The sequence below is a fragment of the Eretmochelys imbricata genome, chromosome 9 (assembly GCF_965152235.1).
Source record: "Eretmochelys imbricata isolate rEreImb1 chromosome 9, rEreImb1.hap1, whole genome shotgun sequence".
Taxonomy (NCBI): domain Eukaryota; kingdom Metazoa; phylum Chordata; order Testudines; family Cheloniidae; genus Eretmochelys; species Eretmochelys imbricata.
This window is the reverse complement of record NC_135580.1, coordinates 26962275-26975338: the sequence shown is the minus strand read 5'-3', so window position 1 is coordinate 26975338 and position 13064 is coordinate 26962275. Positions and strand designations below refer to the sequence as shown.

General features: G+C 39.7%; 1 protein-coding gene across 1 annotated transcript in view; it reads left to right on the top strand.

Annotated features, from left to right (window-relative positions):
• Positions 1-221: 221 nt before the first annotated feature.
• LOC144270147 (arylacetamide deacetylase-like) overlaps positions 222-13064 on the top strand; it is a 33333-nt gene continuing 20490 nt past the window's right edge. Inside the window, exon 1 of the mRNA XM_077826404.1 lies at positions 222-359. Coding sequence (XP_077682530.1) covers positions 222-359 — 138 coding nt within the window. The remainder of the gene's footprint in view (positions 360-13064) is intronic.

Here is a 13064-nt window from a genome sequence, read left to right as displayed (position 1 = left end):
TAAATATTGGAGCTGAATGCTTTCCGCTTAAACACACGTTTCCCCTCTGTGTAGCAGAACGACCTCTGTTCAGGGTGATCGGATGAGAATTCACCTACTGGGCGTGATCCAAAAATAACGACAGATTAACTTTGCCCTATCAGCGTGTGCTGATTTGCAACTGTTAAGAGTCAGTGAGAACGTGTACTCTGATCAGTCTTGAAAGAAGTGGATAGTAGAACATGGGAACTAAATCCCTGTGCCTTCTTTTGGCGTCTGTTCTGGTAGCATATTATGTTTACACACCAGTTCCAGAGACTATTGAGGAGCGCTGGAAACTGATGCTCATAAATGCTGGCTTTAGAAGTGTAGCACATGTGGTAAGTTTAGAATTTTATTTACTCCAGGTGCTTATGTATGAAATTGAGTTCAAGTAATGTATTAATGTGGAGAAAAGAAAAATACAGATCAAAGAATAATATCAGTGTCTGGTTAAGTAATATCCAAAATTATATCTAAGAATACCTGAAACCAAGCAAGGAACTTTAACCCTGACACTAAATAAACTATTACAGAAAAATCAAATCTACGATCATAAGTATATACAATAACAGAAATATATTAATTTGAATGCAGATGAGGCAGTTCAAACTTGTAGTTGATTTGCAATTTACTCTACAATCCTGTATAGCTAAATTATTGCTGTTTGTTTTTTCTTCCCTCTTGAGCCTAACTAGAAATATTGTGTCAGACTTCGGAGGAAGGAAAGCGAGAGGTGCATTTAATTATGGTACATCATTGGGGATTTAGATAGTCCACGCGCGCAGGGGTGAGGTTATGAATAAACACCAGCTAATTATAGAAGTGCTAATGTAATCAATCACATATAAAGCTCTTAGACTTTCTAATCACTTTCCCTGGGTACTGATGCAAGGTCTAATTGTAATCTTCTGCGATAACGGGAGAGGTGGCTGACTCAGCAGCACAGAACTGTGTACAGCCTTCTAGAAATGATTGGTAGAGCAGTGTGGCTCTAATGGCTACACAGGGCACATTTAAATATGTACACCTATGCGTTTGTCTCTGTTTATTACATTTGGGGCTTCATTTTAGTCATATGCTATGCAGTCATCACTAACCCTTGCCATGTACACCACGTATACTTAACAGGGCTTTTTCTTCCTGTGTGAATAAACAAGGCTGTAGTTTCCAGCTCTGGCTAGTCAACCCTGGAGAAGTATTGTGCGCGGAACGGTTTAAGAAACACACATCTTAAACTTCTGATATACTCAAGCTCCCCCTTGCCTAAAACGCAGCCTGCATTTGCTAATCAGCAGAGGCTGCAGCAATGTTGATCTTTTGTTATGCACTTTTGTCGGAGCTAGCTATGAAGGTGGTGGTTGTTGGAGGGGGGAGGTATTGCTCTGTCTATGGTAAACATGGAGCGGGGGAGGTTACGAACTTAGCTTGAAAGGTGAAACTGAAAGGTTGCTCGGCTGAGGCTGTAAACGCCAGGGCTCATGTTTCAGGAGTGCTCTTATTTCGGGGAGGGCTCGTTGTCTCAACTCTTTGGTGCCCAGCTTGAGATGCTTGAGTATGATTTGCAGAAGTGCCGCGCATCCACCTCTTTCACTGACTTCCCTTGGAGTTGAGGGTGCTTCTCTCTGAAAAGTAAGCCCTGCGTGTCTGGATTTGTTCACCCCAAATCATTGTCCAATTTTGAGCACTTTGGCATGGGAGAATAGGGTTTTGGGGTGGTGGGCGGTCTCCTATTCGTGTTAGTTGGGAAGTGAGTTGTGGGATCTAGGAGGGGGAAAACAATCATTTAGTTAATTTATAAATAAACTGGGCTCTGCTCTTTGATGGGCTTTTGTTTTGGTCTCTGTATCTCATGCATCCTGCACTAGATTGTTGGATCGGTTCCAAATCTCGTCTGTGTGCAGGATAACTCTTGTTTGCCTTATGGACTTTGCAAGCCTGAAAACCTCCATTAGAGAGAGAGACACCCCTCACCCCCTGCAGTAAAAAATCCAGTGTGAGCAGATTTCAAGTTATCCCCCATGCTGGAGGGACTGACTAGGATGGCTGCAAAACTGCAAATTTTAAAGTAGTTGCTATAGTATAATTTCATTATGGGTTTTGTTTGGGGTGACCAGATAGCAAGTGTGAAAAATTGGGACACTTTCCCCCCCCAGGGGATGGGCTGGGCTATAGTTGCCTATATAAGACAAAGCCCCAAATATTGGGACGTCTGATCACCCTACGTTTGTTTGTCATGTGCCAGGTGAGTTTGCGGTCTGATTGGTGAGGGCTAAGAAAGAGCGGGGAAAATTAACATCCAGTCCCCAGACATACTATTGAAAGTATTCTTTGTGTCCAAGTAAAGAAAGAAGTGAGAGGCTACTTAACAGGGCCCATTGTGAAAAGCTAAGACTAAGAGTCTAATTATCTCCTTTAAAACACAGACTGGACATACTGTATTGTCTATTAAGTGAAGTAAGATGCATAGGATGTGATTCTGTGTCTGAGGGAGTTGGTCCTCACCCATTTGGGTAAGATTACTAATATCACAGGGAAACAGTTGTGTCCAGGGTGTGAGTGTGTGAAACAAAGTTTGTGGGCAGAAACACATTATGGTATGAGTTTGTTTCCAGGGCGAGATACTGACATGCTTGATTGTCTCAGTTCAAGATGCTCAAGAGTGGAATGTCAGATAGTGAAAGTCAGGGCAGATGGGCATTAACTAAGCTTTATGGTGAAGTTCGAATAGTGTTTGCAAGTATGTTTGGCTCTTTGCTTTTATAAGTAATGTATTCACTCAATATTTAAAAAGAAATTCTTTCCAGTAGAATGTTCTATAGGTGTGCCCTAAAACTCTGCACAGAGCTCTTTGTAAAGTTGATGATTACACAATGTGACATGGATGATTTCAACAACTCTGCATGGACCCTGAGTGTGAATGAATACTGTGTAATAAAATGAAAAAAGCAGCATGGTCTAGAGTTCTGAGAGTCTGGAGAGCCTGAGTTTTAATCCTGGTTCTGCTGCTGACTCACTAGGTAGCCTTGGGCAAATCATGGGTTAATCTCTCTATGCTTCAGTTCCCCCATCTGTACAATAGGCATCCTATCAGCCTCTCAGGAGCACTGTGGATTAAACAGTTAGTTTGAACAGTACTTAAAATGTAGAGATGTTTATAATGTTGTAACAGAAAAACATACCATGGCTTTTTCAAGTGGAAACAATTTCTCACACACACTAATTGATTTCTATACCATTTCTGACATACAATACATAGCCTAATTATTACTTGTCTAGTCACTTTTGTCAGATGTGCTAGGAAAAATAGAGTGAGAAACAGGATTGTTTTAAAAGTTTATAACTCATGAGACCTCAGCAGGGACAAAGGAAATATATATAATTCTAGATATTAGTGCATAGTTACACATATGTTGCAATATGCAGGCCCAGCTGAAGCAAATCATGATCTGCTTGCAAATTCGTTGGATTGGATGGGCAAAACTTCTTGAGTAACATCATTCACCTCTAACCTATCCCAAACTTGTAGAATATGTGATGATAGGCCATAAGTAATGTGTCTAATACAGATGTGTATGTGGTTTTGAGGGGAATTGAGGGAGTTGTTGGTAAAGGTTTAATGTTAAACCAGAAGAGGAGAAGCCTGCAATATACCCCAGCCCAGGAAATGATAAAAGGGAGAGCTCTTTAAAATGGACTCAAGTTATTATTATGACAGAGTTTTGTCACAGTGAAATGGCGCATACAACACAGTGTGCATTGCTATAACACAGCTATCAAACATCACACTAGTACTTGAACCTGTCTGAGCAGGACACCAAGAACACCCTGCAGCTGTAGAGTTGGCAGCATTGTCTGAACAAGCTCTGGTAATACGTTCTCATTTTTTTGACAAGTACAGTGTTTGACAGCATTACTGGGTCTAGTCTGCAAGAAATTCATGCACATGCGTAACTCCTATTAATCTCTGTGGGAGTTGTGTGCATCCAGTGCATGATCCTACTTCCATTGAACTCTCCTGGACTTTAACAGGGTCGAGCCCCTATAAATCGGAGAGAAGATGCATTTGTTACAACTACAGCAGTGTCTTCTTTTCATTTTTAAAGTGGAATTGGTACTTCTGAAGGATGTTGCATTAACTGCACTTGGGACTGAAGTCTTTTCCCCATAGAATTGGTTCAGTGCTGGCACCAATAGTGCAAATTTCCTCACATCAGTTGGCCAGATTATGATCTCACAAACACAGTGCAAAGCTGGAGGAACTCCTTTGACTCTGATAGTTTCTCTGGATTTATACCAGTATAAATTAGATCTGAAACTGGCCCAAAGTGTCTTAAACCTGTTCTGGATGGGAAACACTAGAAGCCAGATGGTAAGTTATTGTACTCAATCCTTGGCTTTATTGATCAGACTCTCAGCAAGGGTTCCACTTGTGATGGTGGTTTTTGAGATTAGGTCTCCTGTCTACTATGAACTCAAAAATAATCACTTGCTCTGATGAATAATACTCTGTGCTTGGTGTCAAAAGCAGCCTTTAGCACTGTTGTGTTTTGGTTCTCTAGAGATGACCAACAGCAGGATTGGATGCTTTGTACTGGAAGGAATGTCGTATTCCAGTCATTCTGAATAAAGAGGCAATCCATAGAAAAGTCTTTTTTTATGTATTTCTGTTTTTCCTTTAGGGTTAATACCAAAAATCCCCACCAAGATCACTTAGCATGTGCTGCTGAACTGCCATGTGACCAGATGGGAATGATTTAATTATGGGGTCTGAATGTGAAGAGGTGATCTAATTTGAAAGGCTGCATGTCTTTTGAGTCTTCCAATCTCTTGTTTTGATTTAAAAAAAACAAACACAAATTGCATCAAATACCAAGATAAAAGGGCAAATGAAGCTGTGAAACTGCAAACTGAAGTGTTTTCTCTCTTCCTTACAAATATCATGGGGAGTGTTGCCTGTGCTTTCCAAGCCCACCCGCAAAGATTTCCCTGGTTTCAGATTTCAAGGGCCAGATCCTCAGACCATGTAAATTAGCATTGATACACTGAAGTCTATTCCTGAGTGTGGATGCAATATATAGTCAGCTTCACTTTCACCTGGACACGTTGATATGGCATGCTGTTGAGTTTTAAAACCAATACCATTGAGTTCCACTCTCCACTACTTTTGAGTCTGGAAAGGATGCTGCAATGGATACAAGAATTCTGAAGTAAAGGGGCAGGTTTACACTTCCATCTTGTGAGTGGATCCAAACTAGCAGGCACATGTCTGTCCAGAGTCCCACTGATTTCAGTGGGGCTCTCTTTGGTCACAGGGTTCCAACTGTGTGGTGCTGATTACAAGATGATGGACCTTAGTTTGCTCATTTATATGTTAATACCAAGAATAGTCTTCCAGTTCTAAGCTATTTCATAACAGAGCTGGGGTCTGATCTCTGGGAACACACTGGAAAGATGGGGTGTGGTGTATGGCTACACAGGGCTCTGCGAGTGTTTTCTCTCTGTGTAATGAAGTAATTGTATACAAGGGTTAAGTCAATGTGTGTAAGCAGTATAAAGTGTTGTAAAATGTTTCAATAAAGAGGAGTTTCTTTGTTGCCTGAGTCTACACTTTGTCAAACATTTTTCTTGCCTTCAGGACTCTGGATTCCCCCCCCCCTTCCCCCCACGCTGGACATTAGAATGTCCTTTATGCTGAGTTCTCATCAGTCTTTTGGTAAGTTGACTGCTTATTCAGCTACGTGGATTTCATCTTAAAGGGACACCTTGAACTTGAAGTCTTTTCAGTGAGAAAGAACCAGAACAATTAAAAACTCTTTTGGGCAGTGCACATGGCAATTTTAGGTGTTTTATAATCAGAGTTCCCTGTTTTTAAAAATATTTTTCTCTTCCCTGTTGCTGTGTGGAAAAACCCACACCAAAAGAGGAAAATCAATTTACTATTCATGGCAAATTGCGAAAGTAACTATACAGAAAGTGCTGTCAAATGGACAAAGTAAACAAACTGCAAAAATGGAGGAAATTTTTTCTTATCTGCCAGTTATAGAAATCTCTGGTGTTATAATAGTAGTAGGGATAGAAGTGACATTTTAAACTGATGTCTCTTGAAACCTGAGGAAGTGGATTGACAATTAAAATTCAGTAAAAAGGTTGAACACTTCTTGGGATTTAAAAAAACATCAACAAGGAACAGAAAGTTCCCAGCCCTGAACCTAAGAAAAATTCTCAAGAACATATGATAGGCCAGATTTTTAGTACATTAATAGAGTTACACCAGTGATCAATTTGGCCAACTGTATTTAGTTTTAGGGAGAGTAATAAAAGGGTGGAGTATTCATATAAACTGTGTAATTTGTATGACTATACAATGTAGGGGTGGGTGGGTAAGATTCTGTGTATATATACATCAGGGCTGTCGATTAATCAGAGTTAACTCACACAATTAACTCAATATATTAACTGCAATTAAAAAAATTAATCACGATTAATTGCACTGTTAAACAATAGAACACCAGTTGACATTTATTCAATATTTTTGGATTTTTTTCTACATTTTCAAATATATTGATTTCTATTACAACACAGAATACAAAGTGTACAGTGCTCACTTTATATTATTATTTTTATTACACATATATTTGCACTGTAAAAATGATAAGCAAAAGAAATAGTATTTTTCAGTTCACCTCATAAAAGTACTGTAGTGCAATCTCTTTATTGTGAAAGTGTAACTTACAAATGTAGATTTTTTTTGTTACATAACTGCACTCAAAAACAAAACAATGTAAAACTTTAACGCCTCCAAGTCCACTCAGTCCTACTTCTTGTTCAGCCAATTGCTAAGACAAACAAGTTTGTTTATATTTAAGGGAGATACTGCTGCCTGCTTCTCATTTACAGTGTCCCCAGAAAGTGAGACAGGCATTCAAATGGCACTTTTATAGGCAGCATTGCAAGGTATTTATGTGCCAGATATGTTAAACATTCGTATGCCTCTTCATGCTTTGGCCACCATTCCAGAGGACATGCTTCCATGCTGATGACGCTCATTAAAAAAATAATGTGTTAATTAAATTTGTGACTGAACTCCTTGGGTGAGTATTGTATGTCTTCTGCTCTGTGTTTTACCCGCATTCTGCCATATATTTCATGTTATAGCAGTCTCGGATGATAACCCAGCATATTGTTGGTTTTAAGAACACTTTCACTGCAGATTTGACAAAACACAGAGGAGGTACCAATGTGAGATTTCTACGGATAAATACAGCACTCGACCCAAGGTTTAAGAATCTGAAGTGCCTTCCAAAATTTGAGAGGGATGAGGTGTGGAGAATGCTTTCAGGTTTCTTAAAAGAGCAACACTTTGATGCAGAAACTACAGAACCCGAACCACCAAAAAAGAAAATCAACCTTTTGCTGGTGGCATCTGACTCAGATGATAATGAACATGTATCGGTCCGCTCTGCTTTGGATCATTATCTAGCAGAACCCATCATCAGCCTGGACGCATGTCCTCTGGAATGGTGGTTGAAACATGAAGGGACATATGAATCTTTAGCACATCTGGCATGTAAATATCTTGCAATGCCGACTACAACAGTGCCATGTGAATGCCTGTTCTCACTTTCAGGTGACACTGTAAGCAAGAAGTGGGCAGCATTATCTCCTGCAAATTGTAACCAAACTTGTTTGTCTGAGTGATTGGCTGAAATAGGACTGAGTTGTAGGTTCTGAAGTTTTACGTTTTATTTTTGAATGCAGTTATTTTTTGTACATAATTCTACATTTGTAAATTCAACTTTCATGATACAGAGATTGCACTACAGTACTTGTATTAGGTGAATTGAAATATACTATTTCTTTTGTTGTTTACAGGGCAAACACTTGTAATCAAAAATAAATATAAAGTGAGGACTGCACACTTTGTATTCTGTGTAGTAATTGAAATCAATATATTTGAAAATGTAGAAAACTGCCAAAAATATTTAAATAAATGGTATTCTATTATTGTTTAACAGTGCTGCAATTAGTTTTTTTAATCACTTGACAGCCCTAATATACATTCAACTTACGTAGAAATACACAAGATAGAAAATATAAATTATTCTGCATATACCCACAACCACTTGCAACAGCAGTCACAGATACATTCTCTTATTCTCAGTTACCTCTTATTGTTTGGGTAGTTTGGATATGAAGTATTTAGATCTTTATTTCTGAAACAGATTTTCAGATCTTGAGTTGTTTTGTGTTTTGGGGAGCTTGGATATTACTACATTCCAGATTGACTTTCATGCTCACTCCTTCCTCAGTTTAGTATGGTACTTGCCTATCCTGAGCTGGTGCTGCAGTGATTCATCTGCTACGTTCTTTGATGGAAAATGCTATAGAAGTGCTCAACATTATTGTTACTGTAATAAAGTATTTGACAAGCTGAAAAAAAACAACAGAAGTCGGCACCTCGAGGTCTCTGGTTGGAAGCTGAAGCTAGAGAAATTCAGACTAGTGATACGGCAGTATTTTGAAAAATTCTTAACCATTGGAACAACTTACCTAGGGACTGTCACAAAGTCTTTAAATCACTACTGGCTATCTGACTAAAATGATATGCTATAGCTCAGAAGTTATGGGCCTGATGCAGAACTTACTGGGTAAGGTTCTCTGGCCTGCGTTGTGCAGGAGATCAGCCTAGATGATGATAATGGTCCCTTCTGGCATTCCAAATCTATTGGTCTGTGAATGCTCATCTCCACTTCCCTCTCACCACCTCCACTAAATGGACAAGTGTCAGAGGTGAGAACGGAAGCAGGTACATTTTAAGCTAAAAGTGCTGCTTGATGTTTAGAGCTGGGGGAGATATTTTTCCATTGTGACATACAAGTTCTTCCCATTAACATGACATGCCTGCCAGGAGAATGTTTCTTTCACATTTGGAGCATCAGAGAGAAGTCAGCTTTAAATTTTCAGACTGAACATTTCTCCCATGAAGTTAGCGATGGATTGATAATGCTTCCGAAAATTCTGCTATGGTGTCACCATTATTCAAACACTAATAAATGAACTTTGTGTACATAGTTCTACCATTCTGCTTAATCAAATATATCTTTATGTTCCCATTCACATGCCTTTGGCTTTGTAAGGCATATCTTCAAATCACTGTGCACGGTTTTGTTGTAGGTTTCCCACTGTCAACCGTTTTGATGCTTTCCACAGAATGTGTTTTAGCATTCCTTGGACAGTTTCACTATATGTGCATTTAGATGCAGGGCCTGATTTGTAAAGGCCTTTAGACACCGAAAGATGCATATATGCACCTAGGGGGATTTTCAAAAGCATCTAACTCCTAGAGTTAGGTGTTCACCCGCCTCGTTAAATTTTCAAAAGCACCTAATCACCTTGAGTAAAACTGGCTTGTAGTAATTTAACACCTCTTTCAGGGCTTATGTTGAGTTACACGATTATTTCTAGAAATTAAATGGAAGTTAGTAATTATGTTTGGTTGTAAATTCATTAAAGTATTAAACAAATGTTCAGAAACAGGAGATTGCTTAAGCGTCTAATGCAGAACCAATTTAAATAAACCTACCAGGTTTAAAGGTAAATGCAGTGTAAAGGATTTAGCAGATAATGCTTGATGCTTTTTTTAAAAGAAAAAATCCTATAGATGCTAAAGCTCAATGTGCCTTCTTGAATTTATGGCAGATTTTCAAACTTGGGTGCATGAACTTAAGCACCTAGCTTTAGTTGTGGCAGAGCAGGTTGTCTGGTGGACCAGGAATTTGTCCATTACTGTCTGTTTACAGTTTTTTGGGACAGGGACTATTTTCCACTATATGTTTGTACAGCACCTAGCACTATATGGCCCTAGTGCTGATGGGACGTTGGGATATGACTGAAATATAAATGTTAAATAATATGGTGTTAAATGGGTAGTCTGGGGAACAGAAATAGGAAGTACAGGGAGTGTGAGAGAAAACACACAGTGGTTAAATAATTTTAATTAACCAGTTACCTCTACTAGGTTCCCCATTGTTCTTTGGATCTTTAGCTTAAGTAATGATCCAGGCAGGATCATTATTATTTTTATTTGATTAGACAAAATAGCTTTTAAAGCAAACAAGAAATTACCTACAGCCAAATAAGAATGGTTAGATAACAGTTTAGTGTCAAAACCTGAACTCAACATGGGATGTTATGTCTTTTAGTGATAATAAATCAGTTTAATTCATTCAGCACCTTATCACAATCTTCTTACAAAGGCAAGCTTCCATGTGACTTCAGTACCAGTCTGAGCAGGTGATTTGTTGGTACTAACATGGAACTGTGGATCCTTTCTTAATTCCTATCAGGTTTATCTATCAATGGAATGATGGCATGGCTCATGTCAGTTCAACCAAACAGTTCTACAGTCGAATCTAGAACTTTAAACAAGCTACTTAATTATCAAAGAATGTTAATTCAGTTCAAAATTACCTTGCGAAGGAGATACTCGCAGCCAAGCATTGTCACTTGTGCATGTGCACGACTATCACACATTAAACAAAAACAAAATATGCAGGTAATAAAACAGAAAAGCATCAAAATTCTCTAGAATGTGTCCCATACTGCCAGCTCTTATACCACTTTACCCCAAAGATTCAAATTGTGATAAATATCTAGCTCGCAAGCCAATTGAAAGCTCCTTCCCTCTTTGAAGCTGTTAGTTCTTTTGACCAAAATCAGCCTCAAAAATCCCACAGAAAGACTCAAGGTTTCTTGCAGTAACTCTTGCTGCAGGGAAGCACAACTTTCTCTGCTAAATAGTACTAGATTTAATTAGTGTAATGAGTTTCCCCAGCTTCAGTGCTCCGTTACTTTTGATATAGCATAATTTCTAGACAATAACAAGACTAGTTGTTAACAGAAGGGTCAGTCTCACTGGCCAGGCAATAACAGATCTATTCAATCTCTCTCATCCAGATGTTTGGGCTTCAGGGCACGATGTATTGAACAACACAGAATTTTGTACATTTTTCTGCTGGGTCCTCTTTTTGGCAAAGCTGATGTGGACTAATCAGAAACTGACCCATGGTTCTGATAAAGATTTGAAATGTCCAGCCAGAATCTGATGTGTCCTTTCTCAACATCCAGTGAGAAAACAGGGTGTCTCCTTTATGGCTTCTTGCAACTTGCAAATTCCAGTGTCTTTGTGCAAAAATCTCATGTCGTAGCAGTTTTTGTAAGATATGTTGAACCATATGCTGAAAACCTGCTCGTTTAGCTGCAGTCAGTAAATCTCTCATACAAGTTACTTTCTGTGGGCCCATTTGCAGTGTGATCTTTTGGCCAAATTTGCATGACTCCATCCTCTTTCCCTCACCCACTTTTGAACTTTGAACAGAATCTTTATGTAAAGTCTCATCACACTCCTTGATGGTTTTGTCCATGTTTAGTAGCTCACCCTGCACCAATATAAAGTCATTTGACCCATTTGTTGTTGTTTGTATTACTGTAGCGCTAGGACCCCTAATTATGGACCAGGACACGTTATGCTAGGTGTTGTGCTTGGTCAAACCCTAAAAGGAAATAACAATGAAAGAAGTCAAAACAGCTGTACACACTTCTGCAATACTACAGTCCCTGAACTTCAGTGGCAAGGTGAGGGAGTCCTGCCTATGAAATGATTCTAGTCTGCATGACATACCAAACATATGGTTGATCAGGGCTTATAAAACTTTCAGTGATTCAGCTCAAAGATTTACACCTCACATTGTCTTCTCTAACATGCCATTTGAATGTCTCAGTTTGTTTCATGCAAAATAAATACCCCATTAGATATTATCATTACATATTTTTTTATATAGTGTGACAAAGTTCCTCCTCTGCCTTGGTGGGTCCTGCGCTTATTGGCGGATTTGCTCGCCTCAGAGGTTCACGGCAGCCCTCAGTTTGCATTTATACACAAAAGCAAGAAGCCTGGGAAACAAGCAGGGAGAACTGGAAGTCCTGGCACAGTCAAGGAATTATGATGTGATTGGAATAACAGAGACTTGGTGGGATAACTCACATGACTGGAGTACTGTCATGGATGGATATAAACTGTTCAGGAAGGACAGGCAGGGCAGAAAAGGTGGGGGAGTTGCACTGTATGTAAGAGAGCAGTATGACTGCTCGAAGCTCCGGTATGAAACTGCAGAAAAACCTGAGAGTCTCTGGATTAAGTTTAGAAGTGTGAGCAACAAGGGTGATGTTGTGGTGGGAGTCTGCTATAGACCACTGGGCCAGGGGGATGAGGTGGACGGGCTTTCTTCCGGCAACTCACGGAAGTTACTAGATCTCAGGCCCTGGTTCTCATGGGAAACTTCAATCACCCTGATATCTGCTGGGAGAGCAATACAGCTGTGTACAGACAATCCAGGAAGTTTTTGGAAAGTGTAGGGGACAATTTCCTGGTGCAAGTGCTGGAGGAACCAACTAGGGGCAGAGCTCTTCTTGACCTGCTGCTCACAAACCGGGAAGAATTAGCTGGGGAAGCAAAAGTGGATGGGAACCTGGGAGGCAGTGACCATGAGATGGTCGAGTTCAGGATCCTGACACAAGGAAGAAATGAGAGCAGCAGAATATGGACCCTGGACTTCAGAAAAGCAGACTTTGACTCCCTCAGGGAACTGATGGGCAGGATCCCCTGGGAGAATAACATGAGGGGGAAAGGAGTCCAGGAGAGCTGGCTGTATTTTAAAGAATCCTTATTGAGGTTACAGGGACAAACCATCTCAATGTGTAGAAAAAATAGTAAATATGGCAGGCGACCAGCTTGGCTTAACAGTGAAATCCTTGCTGATCTTAAACTCAAAAAAGAAGCTTACAAGAAGTGGAAGATTGGACAAATGACCAGGAAGAGTATAAAAATATTGCTCGGGCATGCAGGAGTGAAATCAGGAAGGCCAAATCACACTTGGAGTTGCAGCTAGCAAGAGATGTTAAGAGTAACAAGAAGGGAGGCAGCCTAGTGACAGAGGATGTGGAAAAAGCTAATGTACTGAATGCTTTTTTTGCCTCTGTCTTCA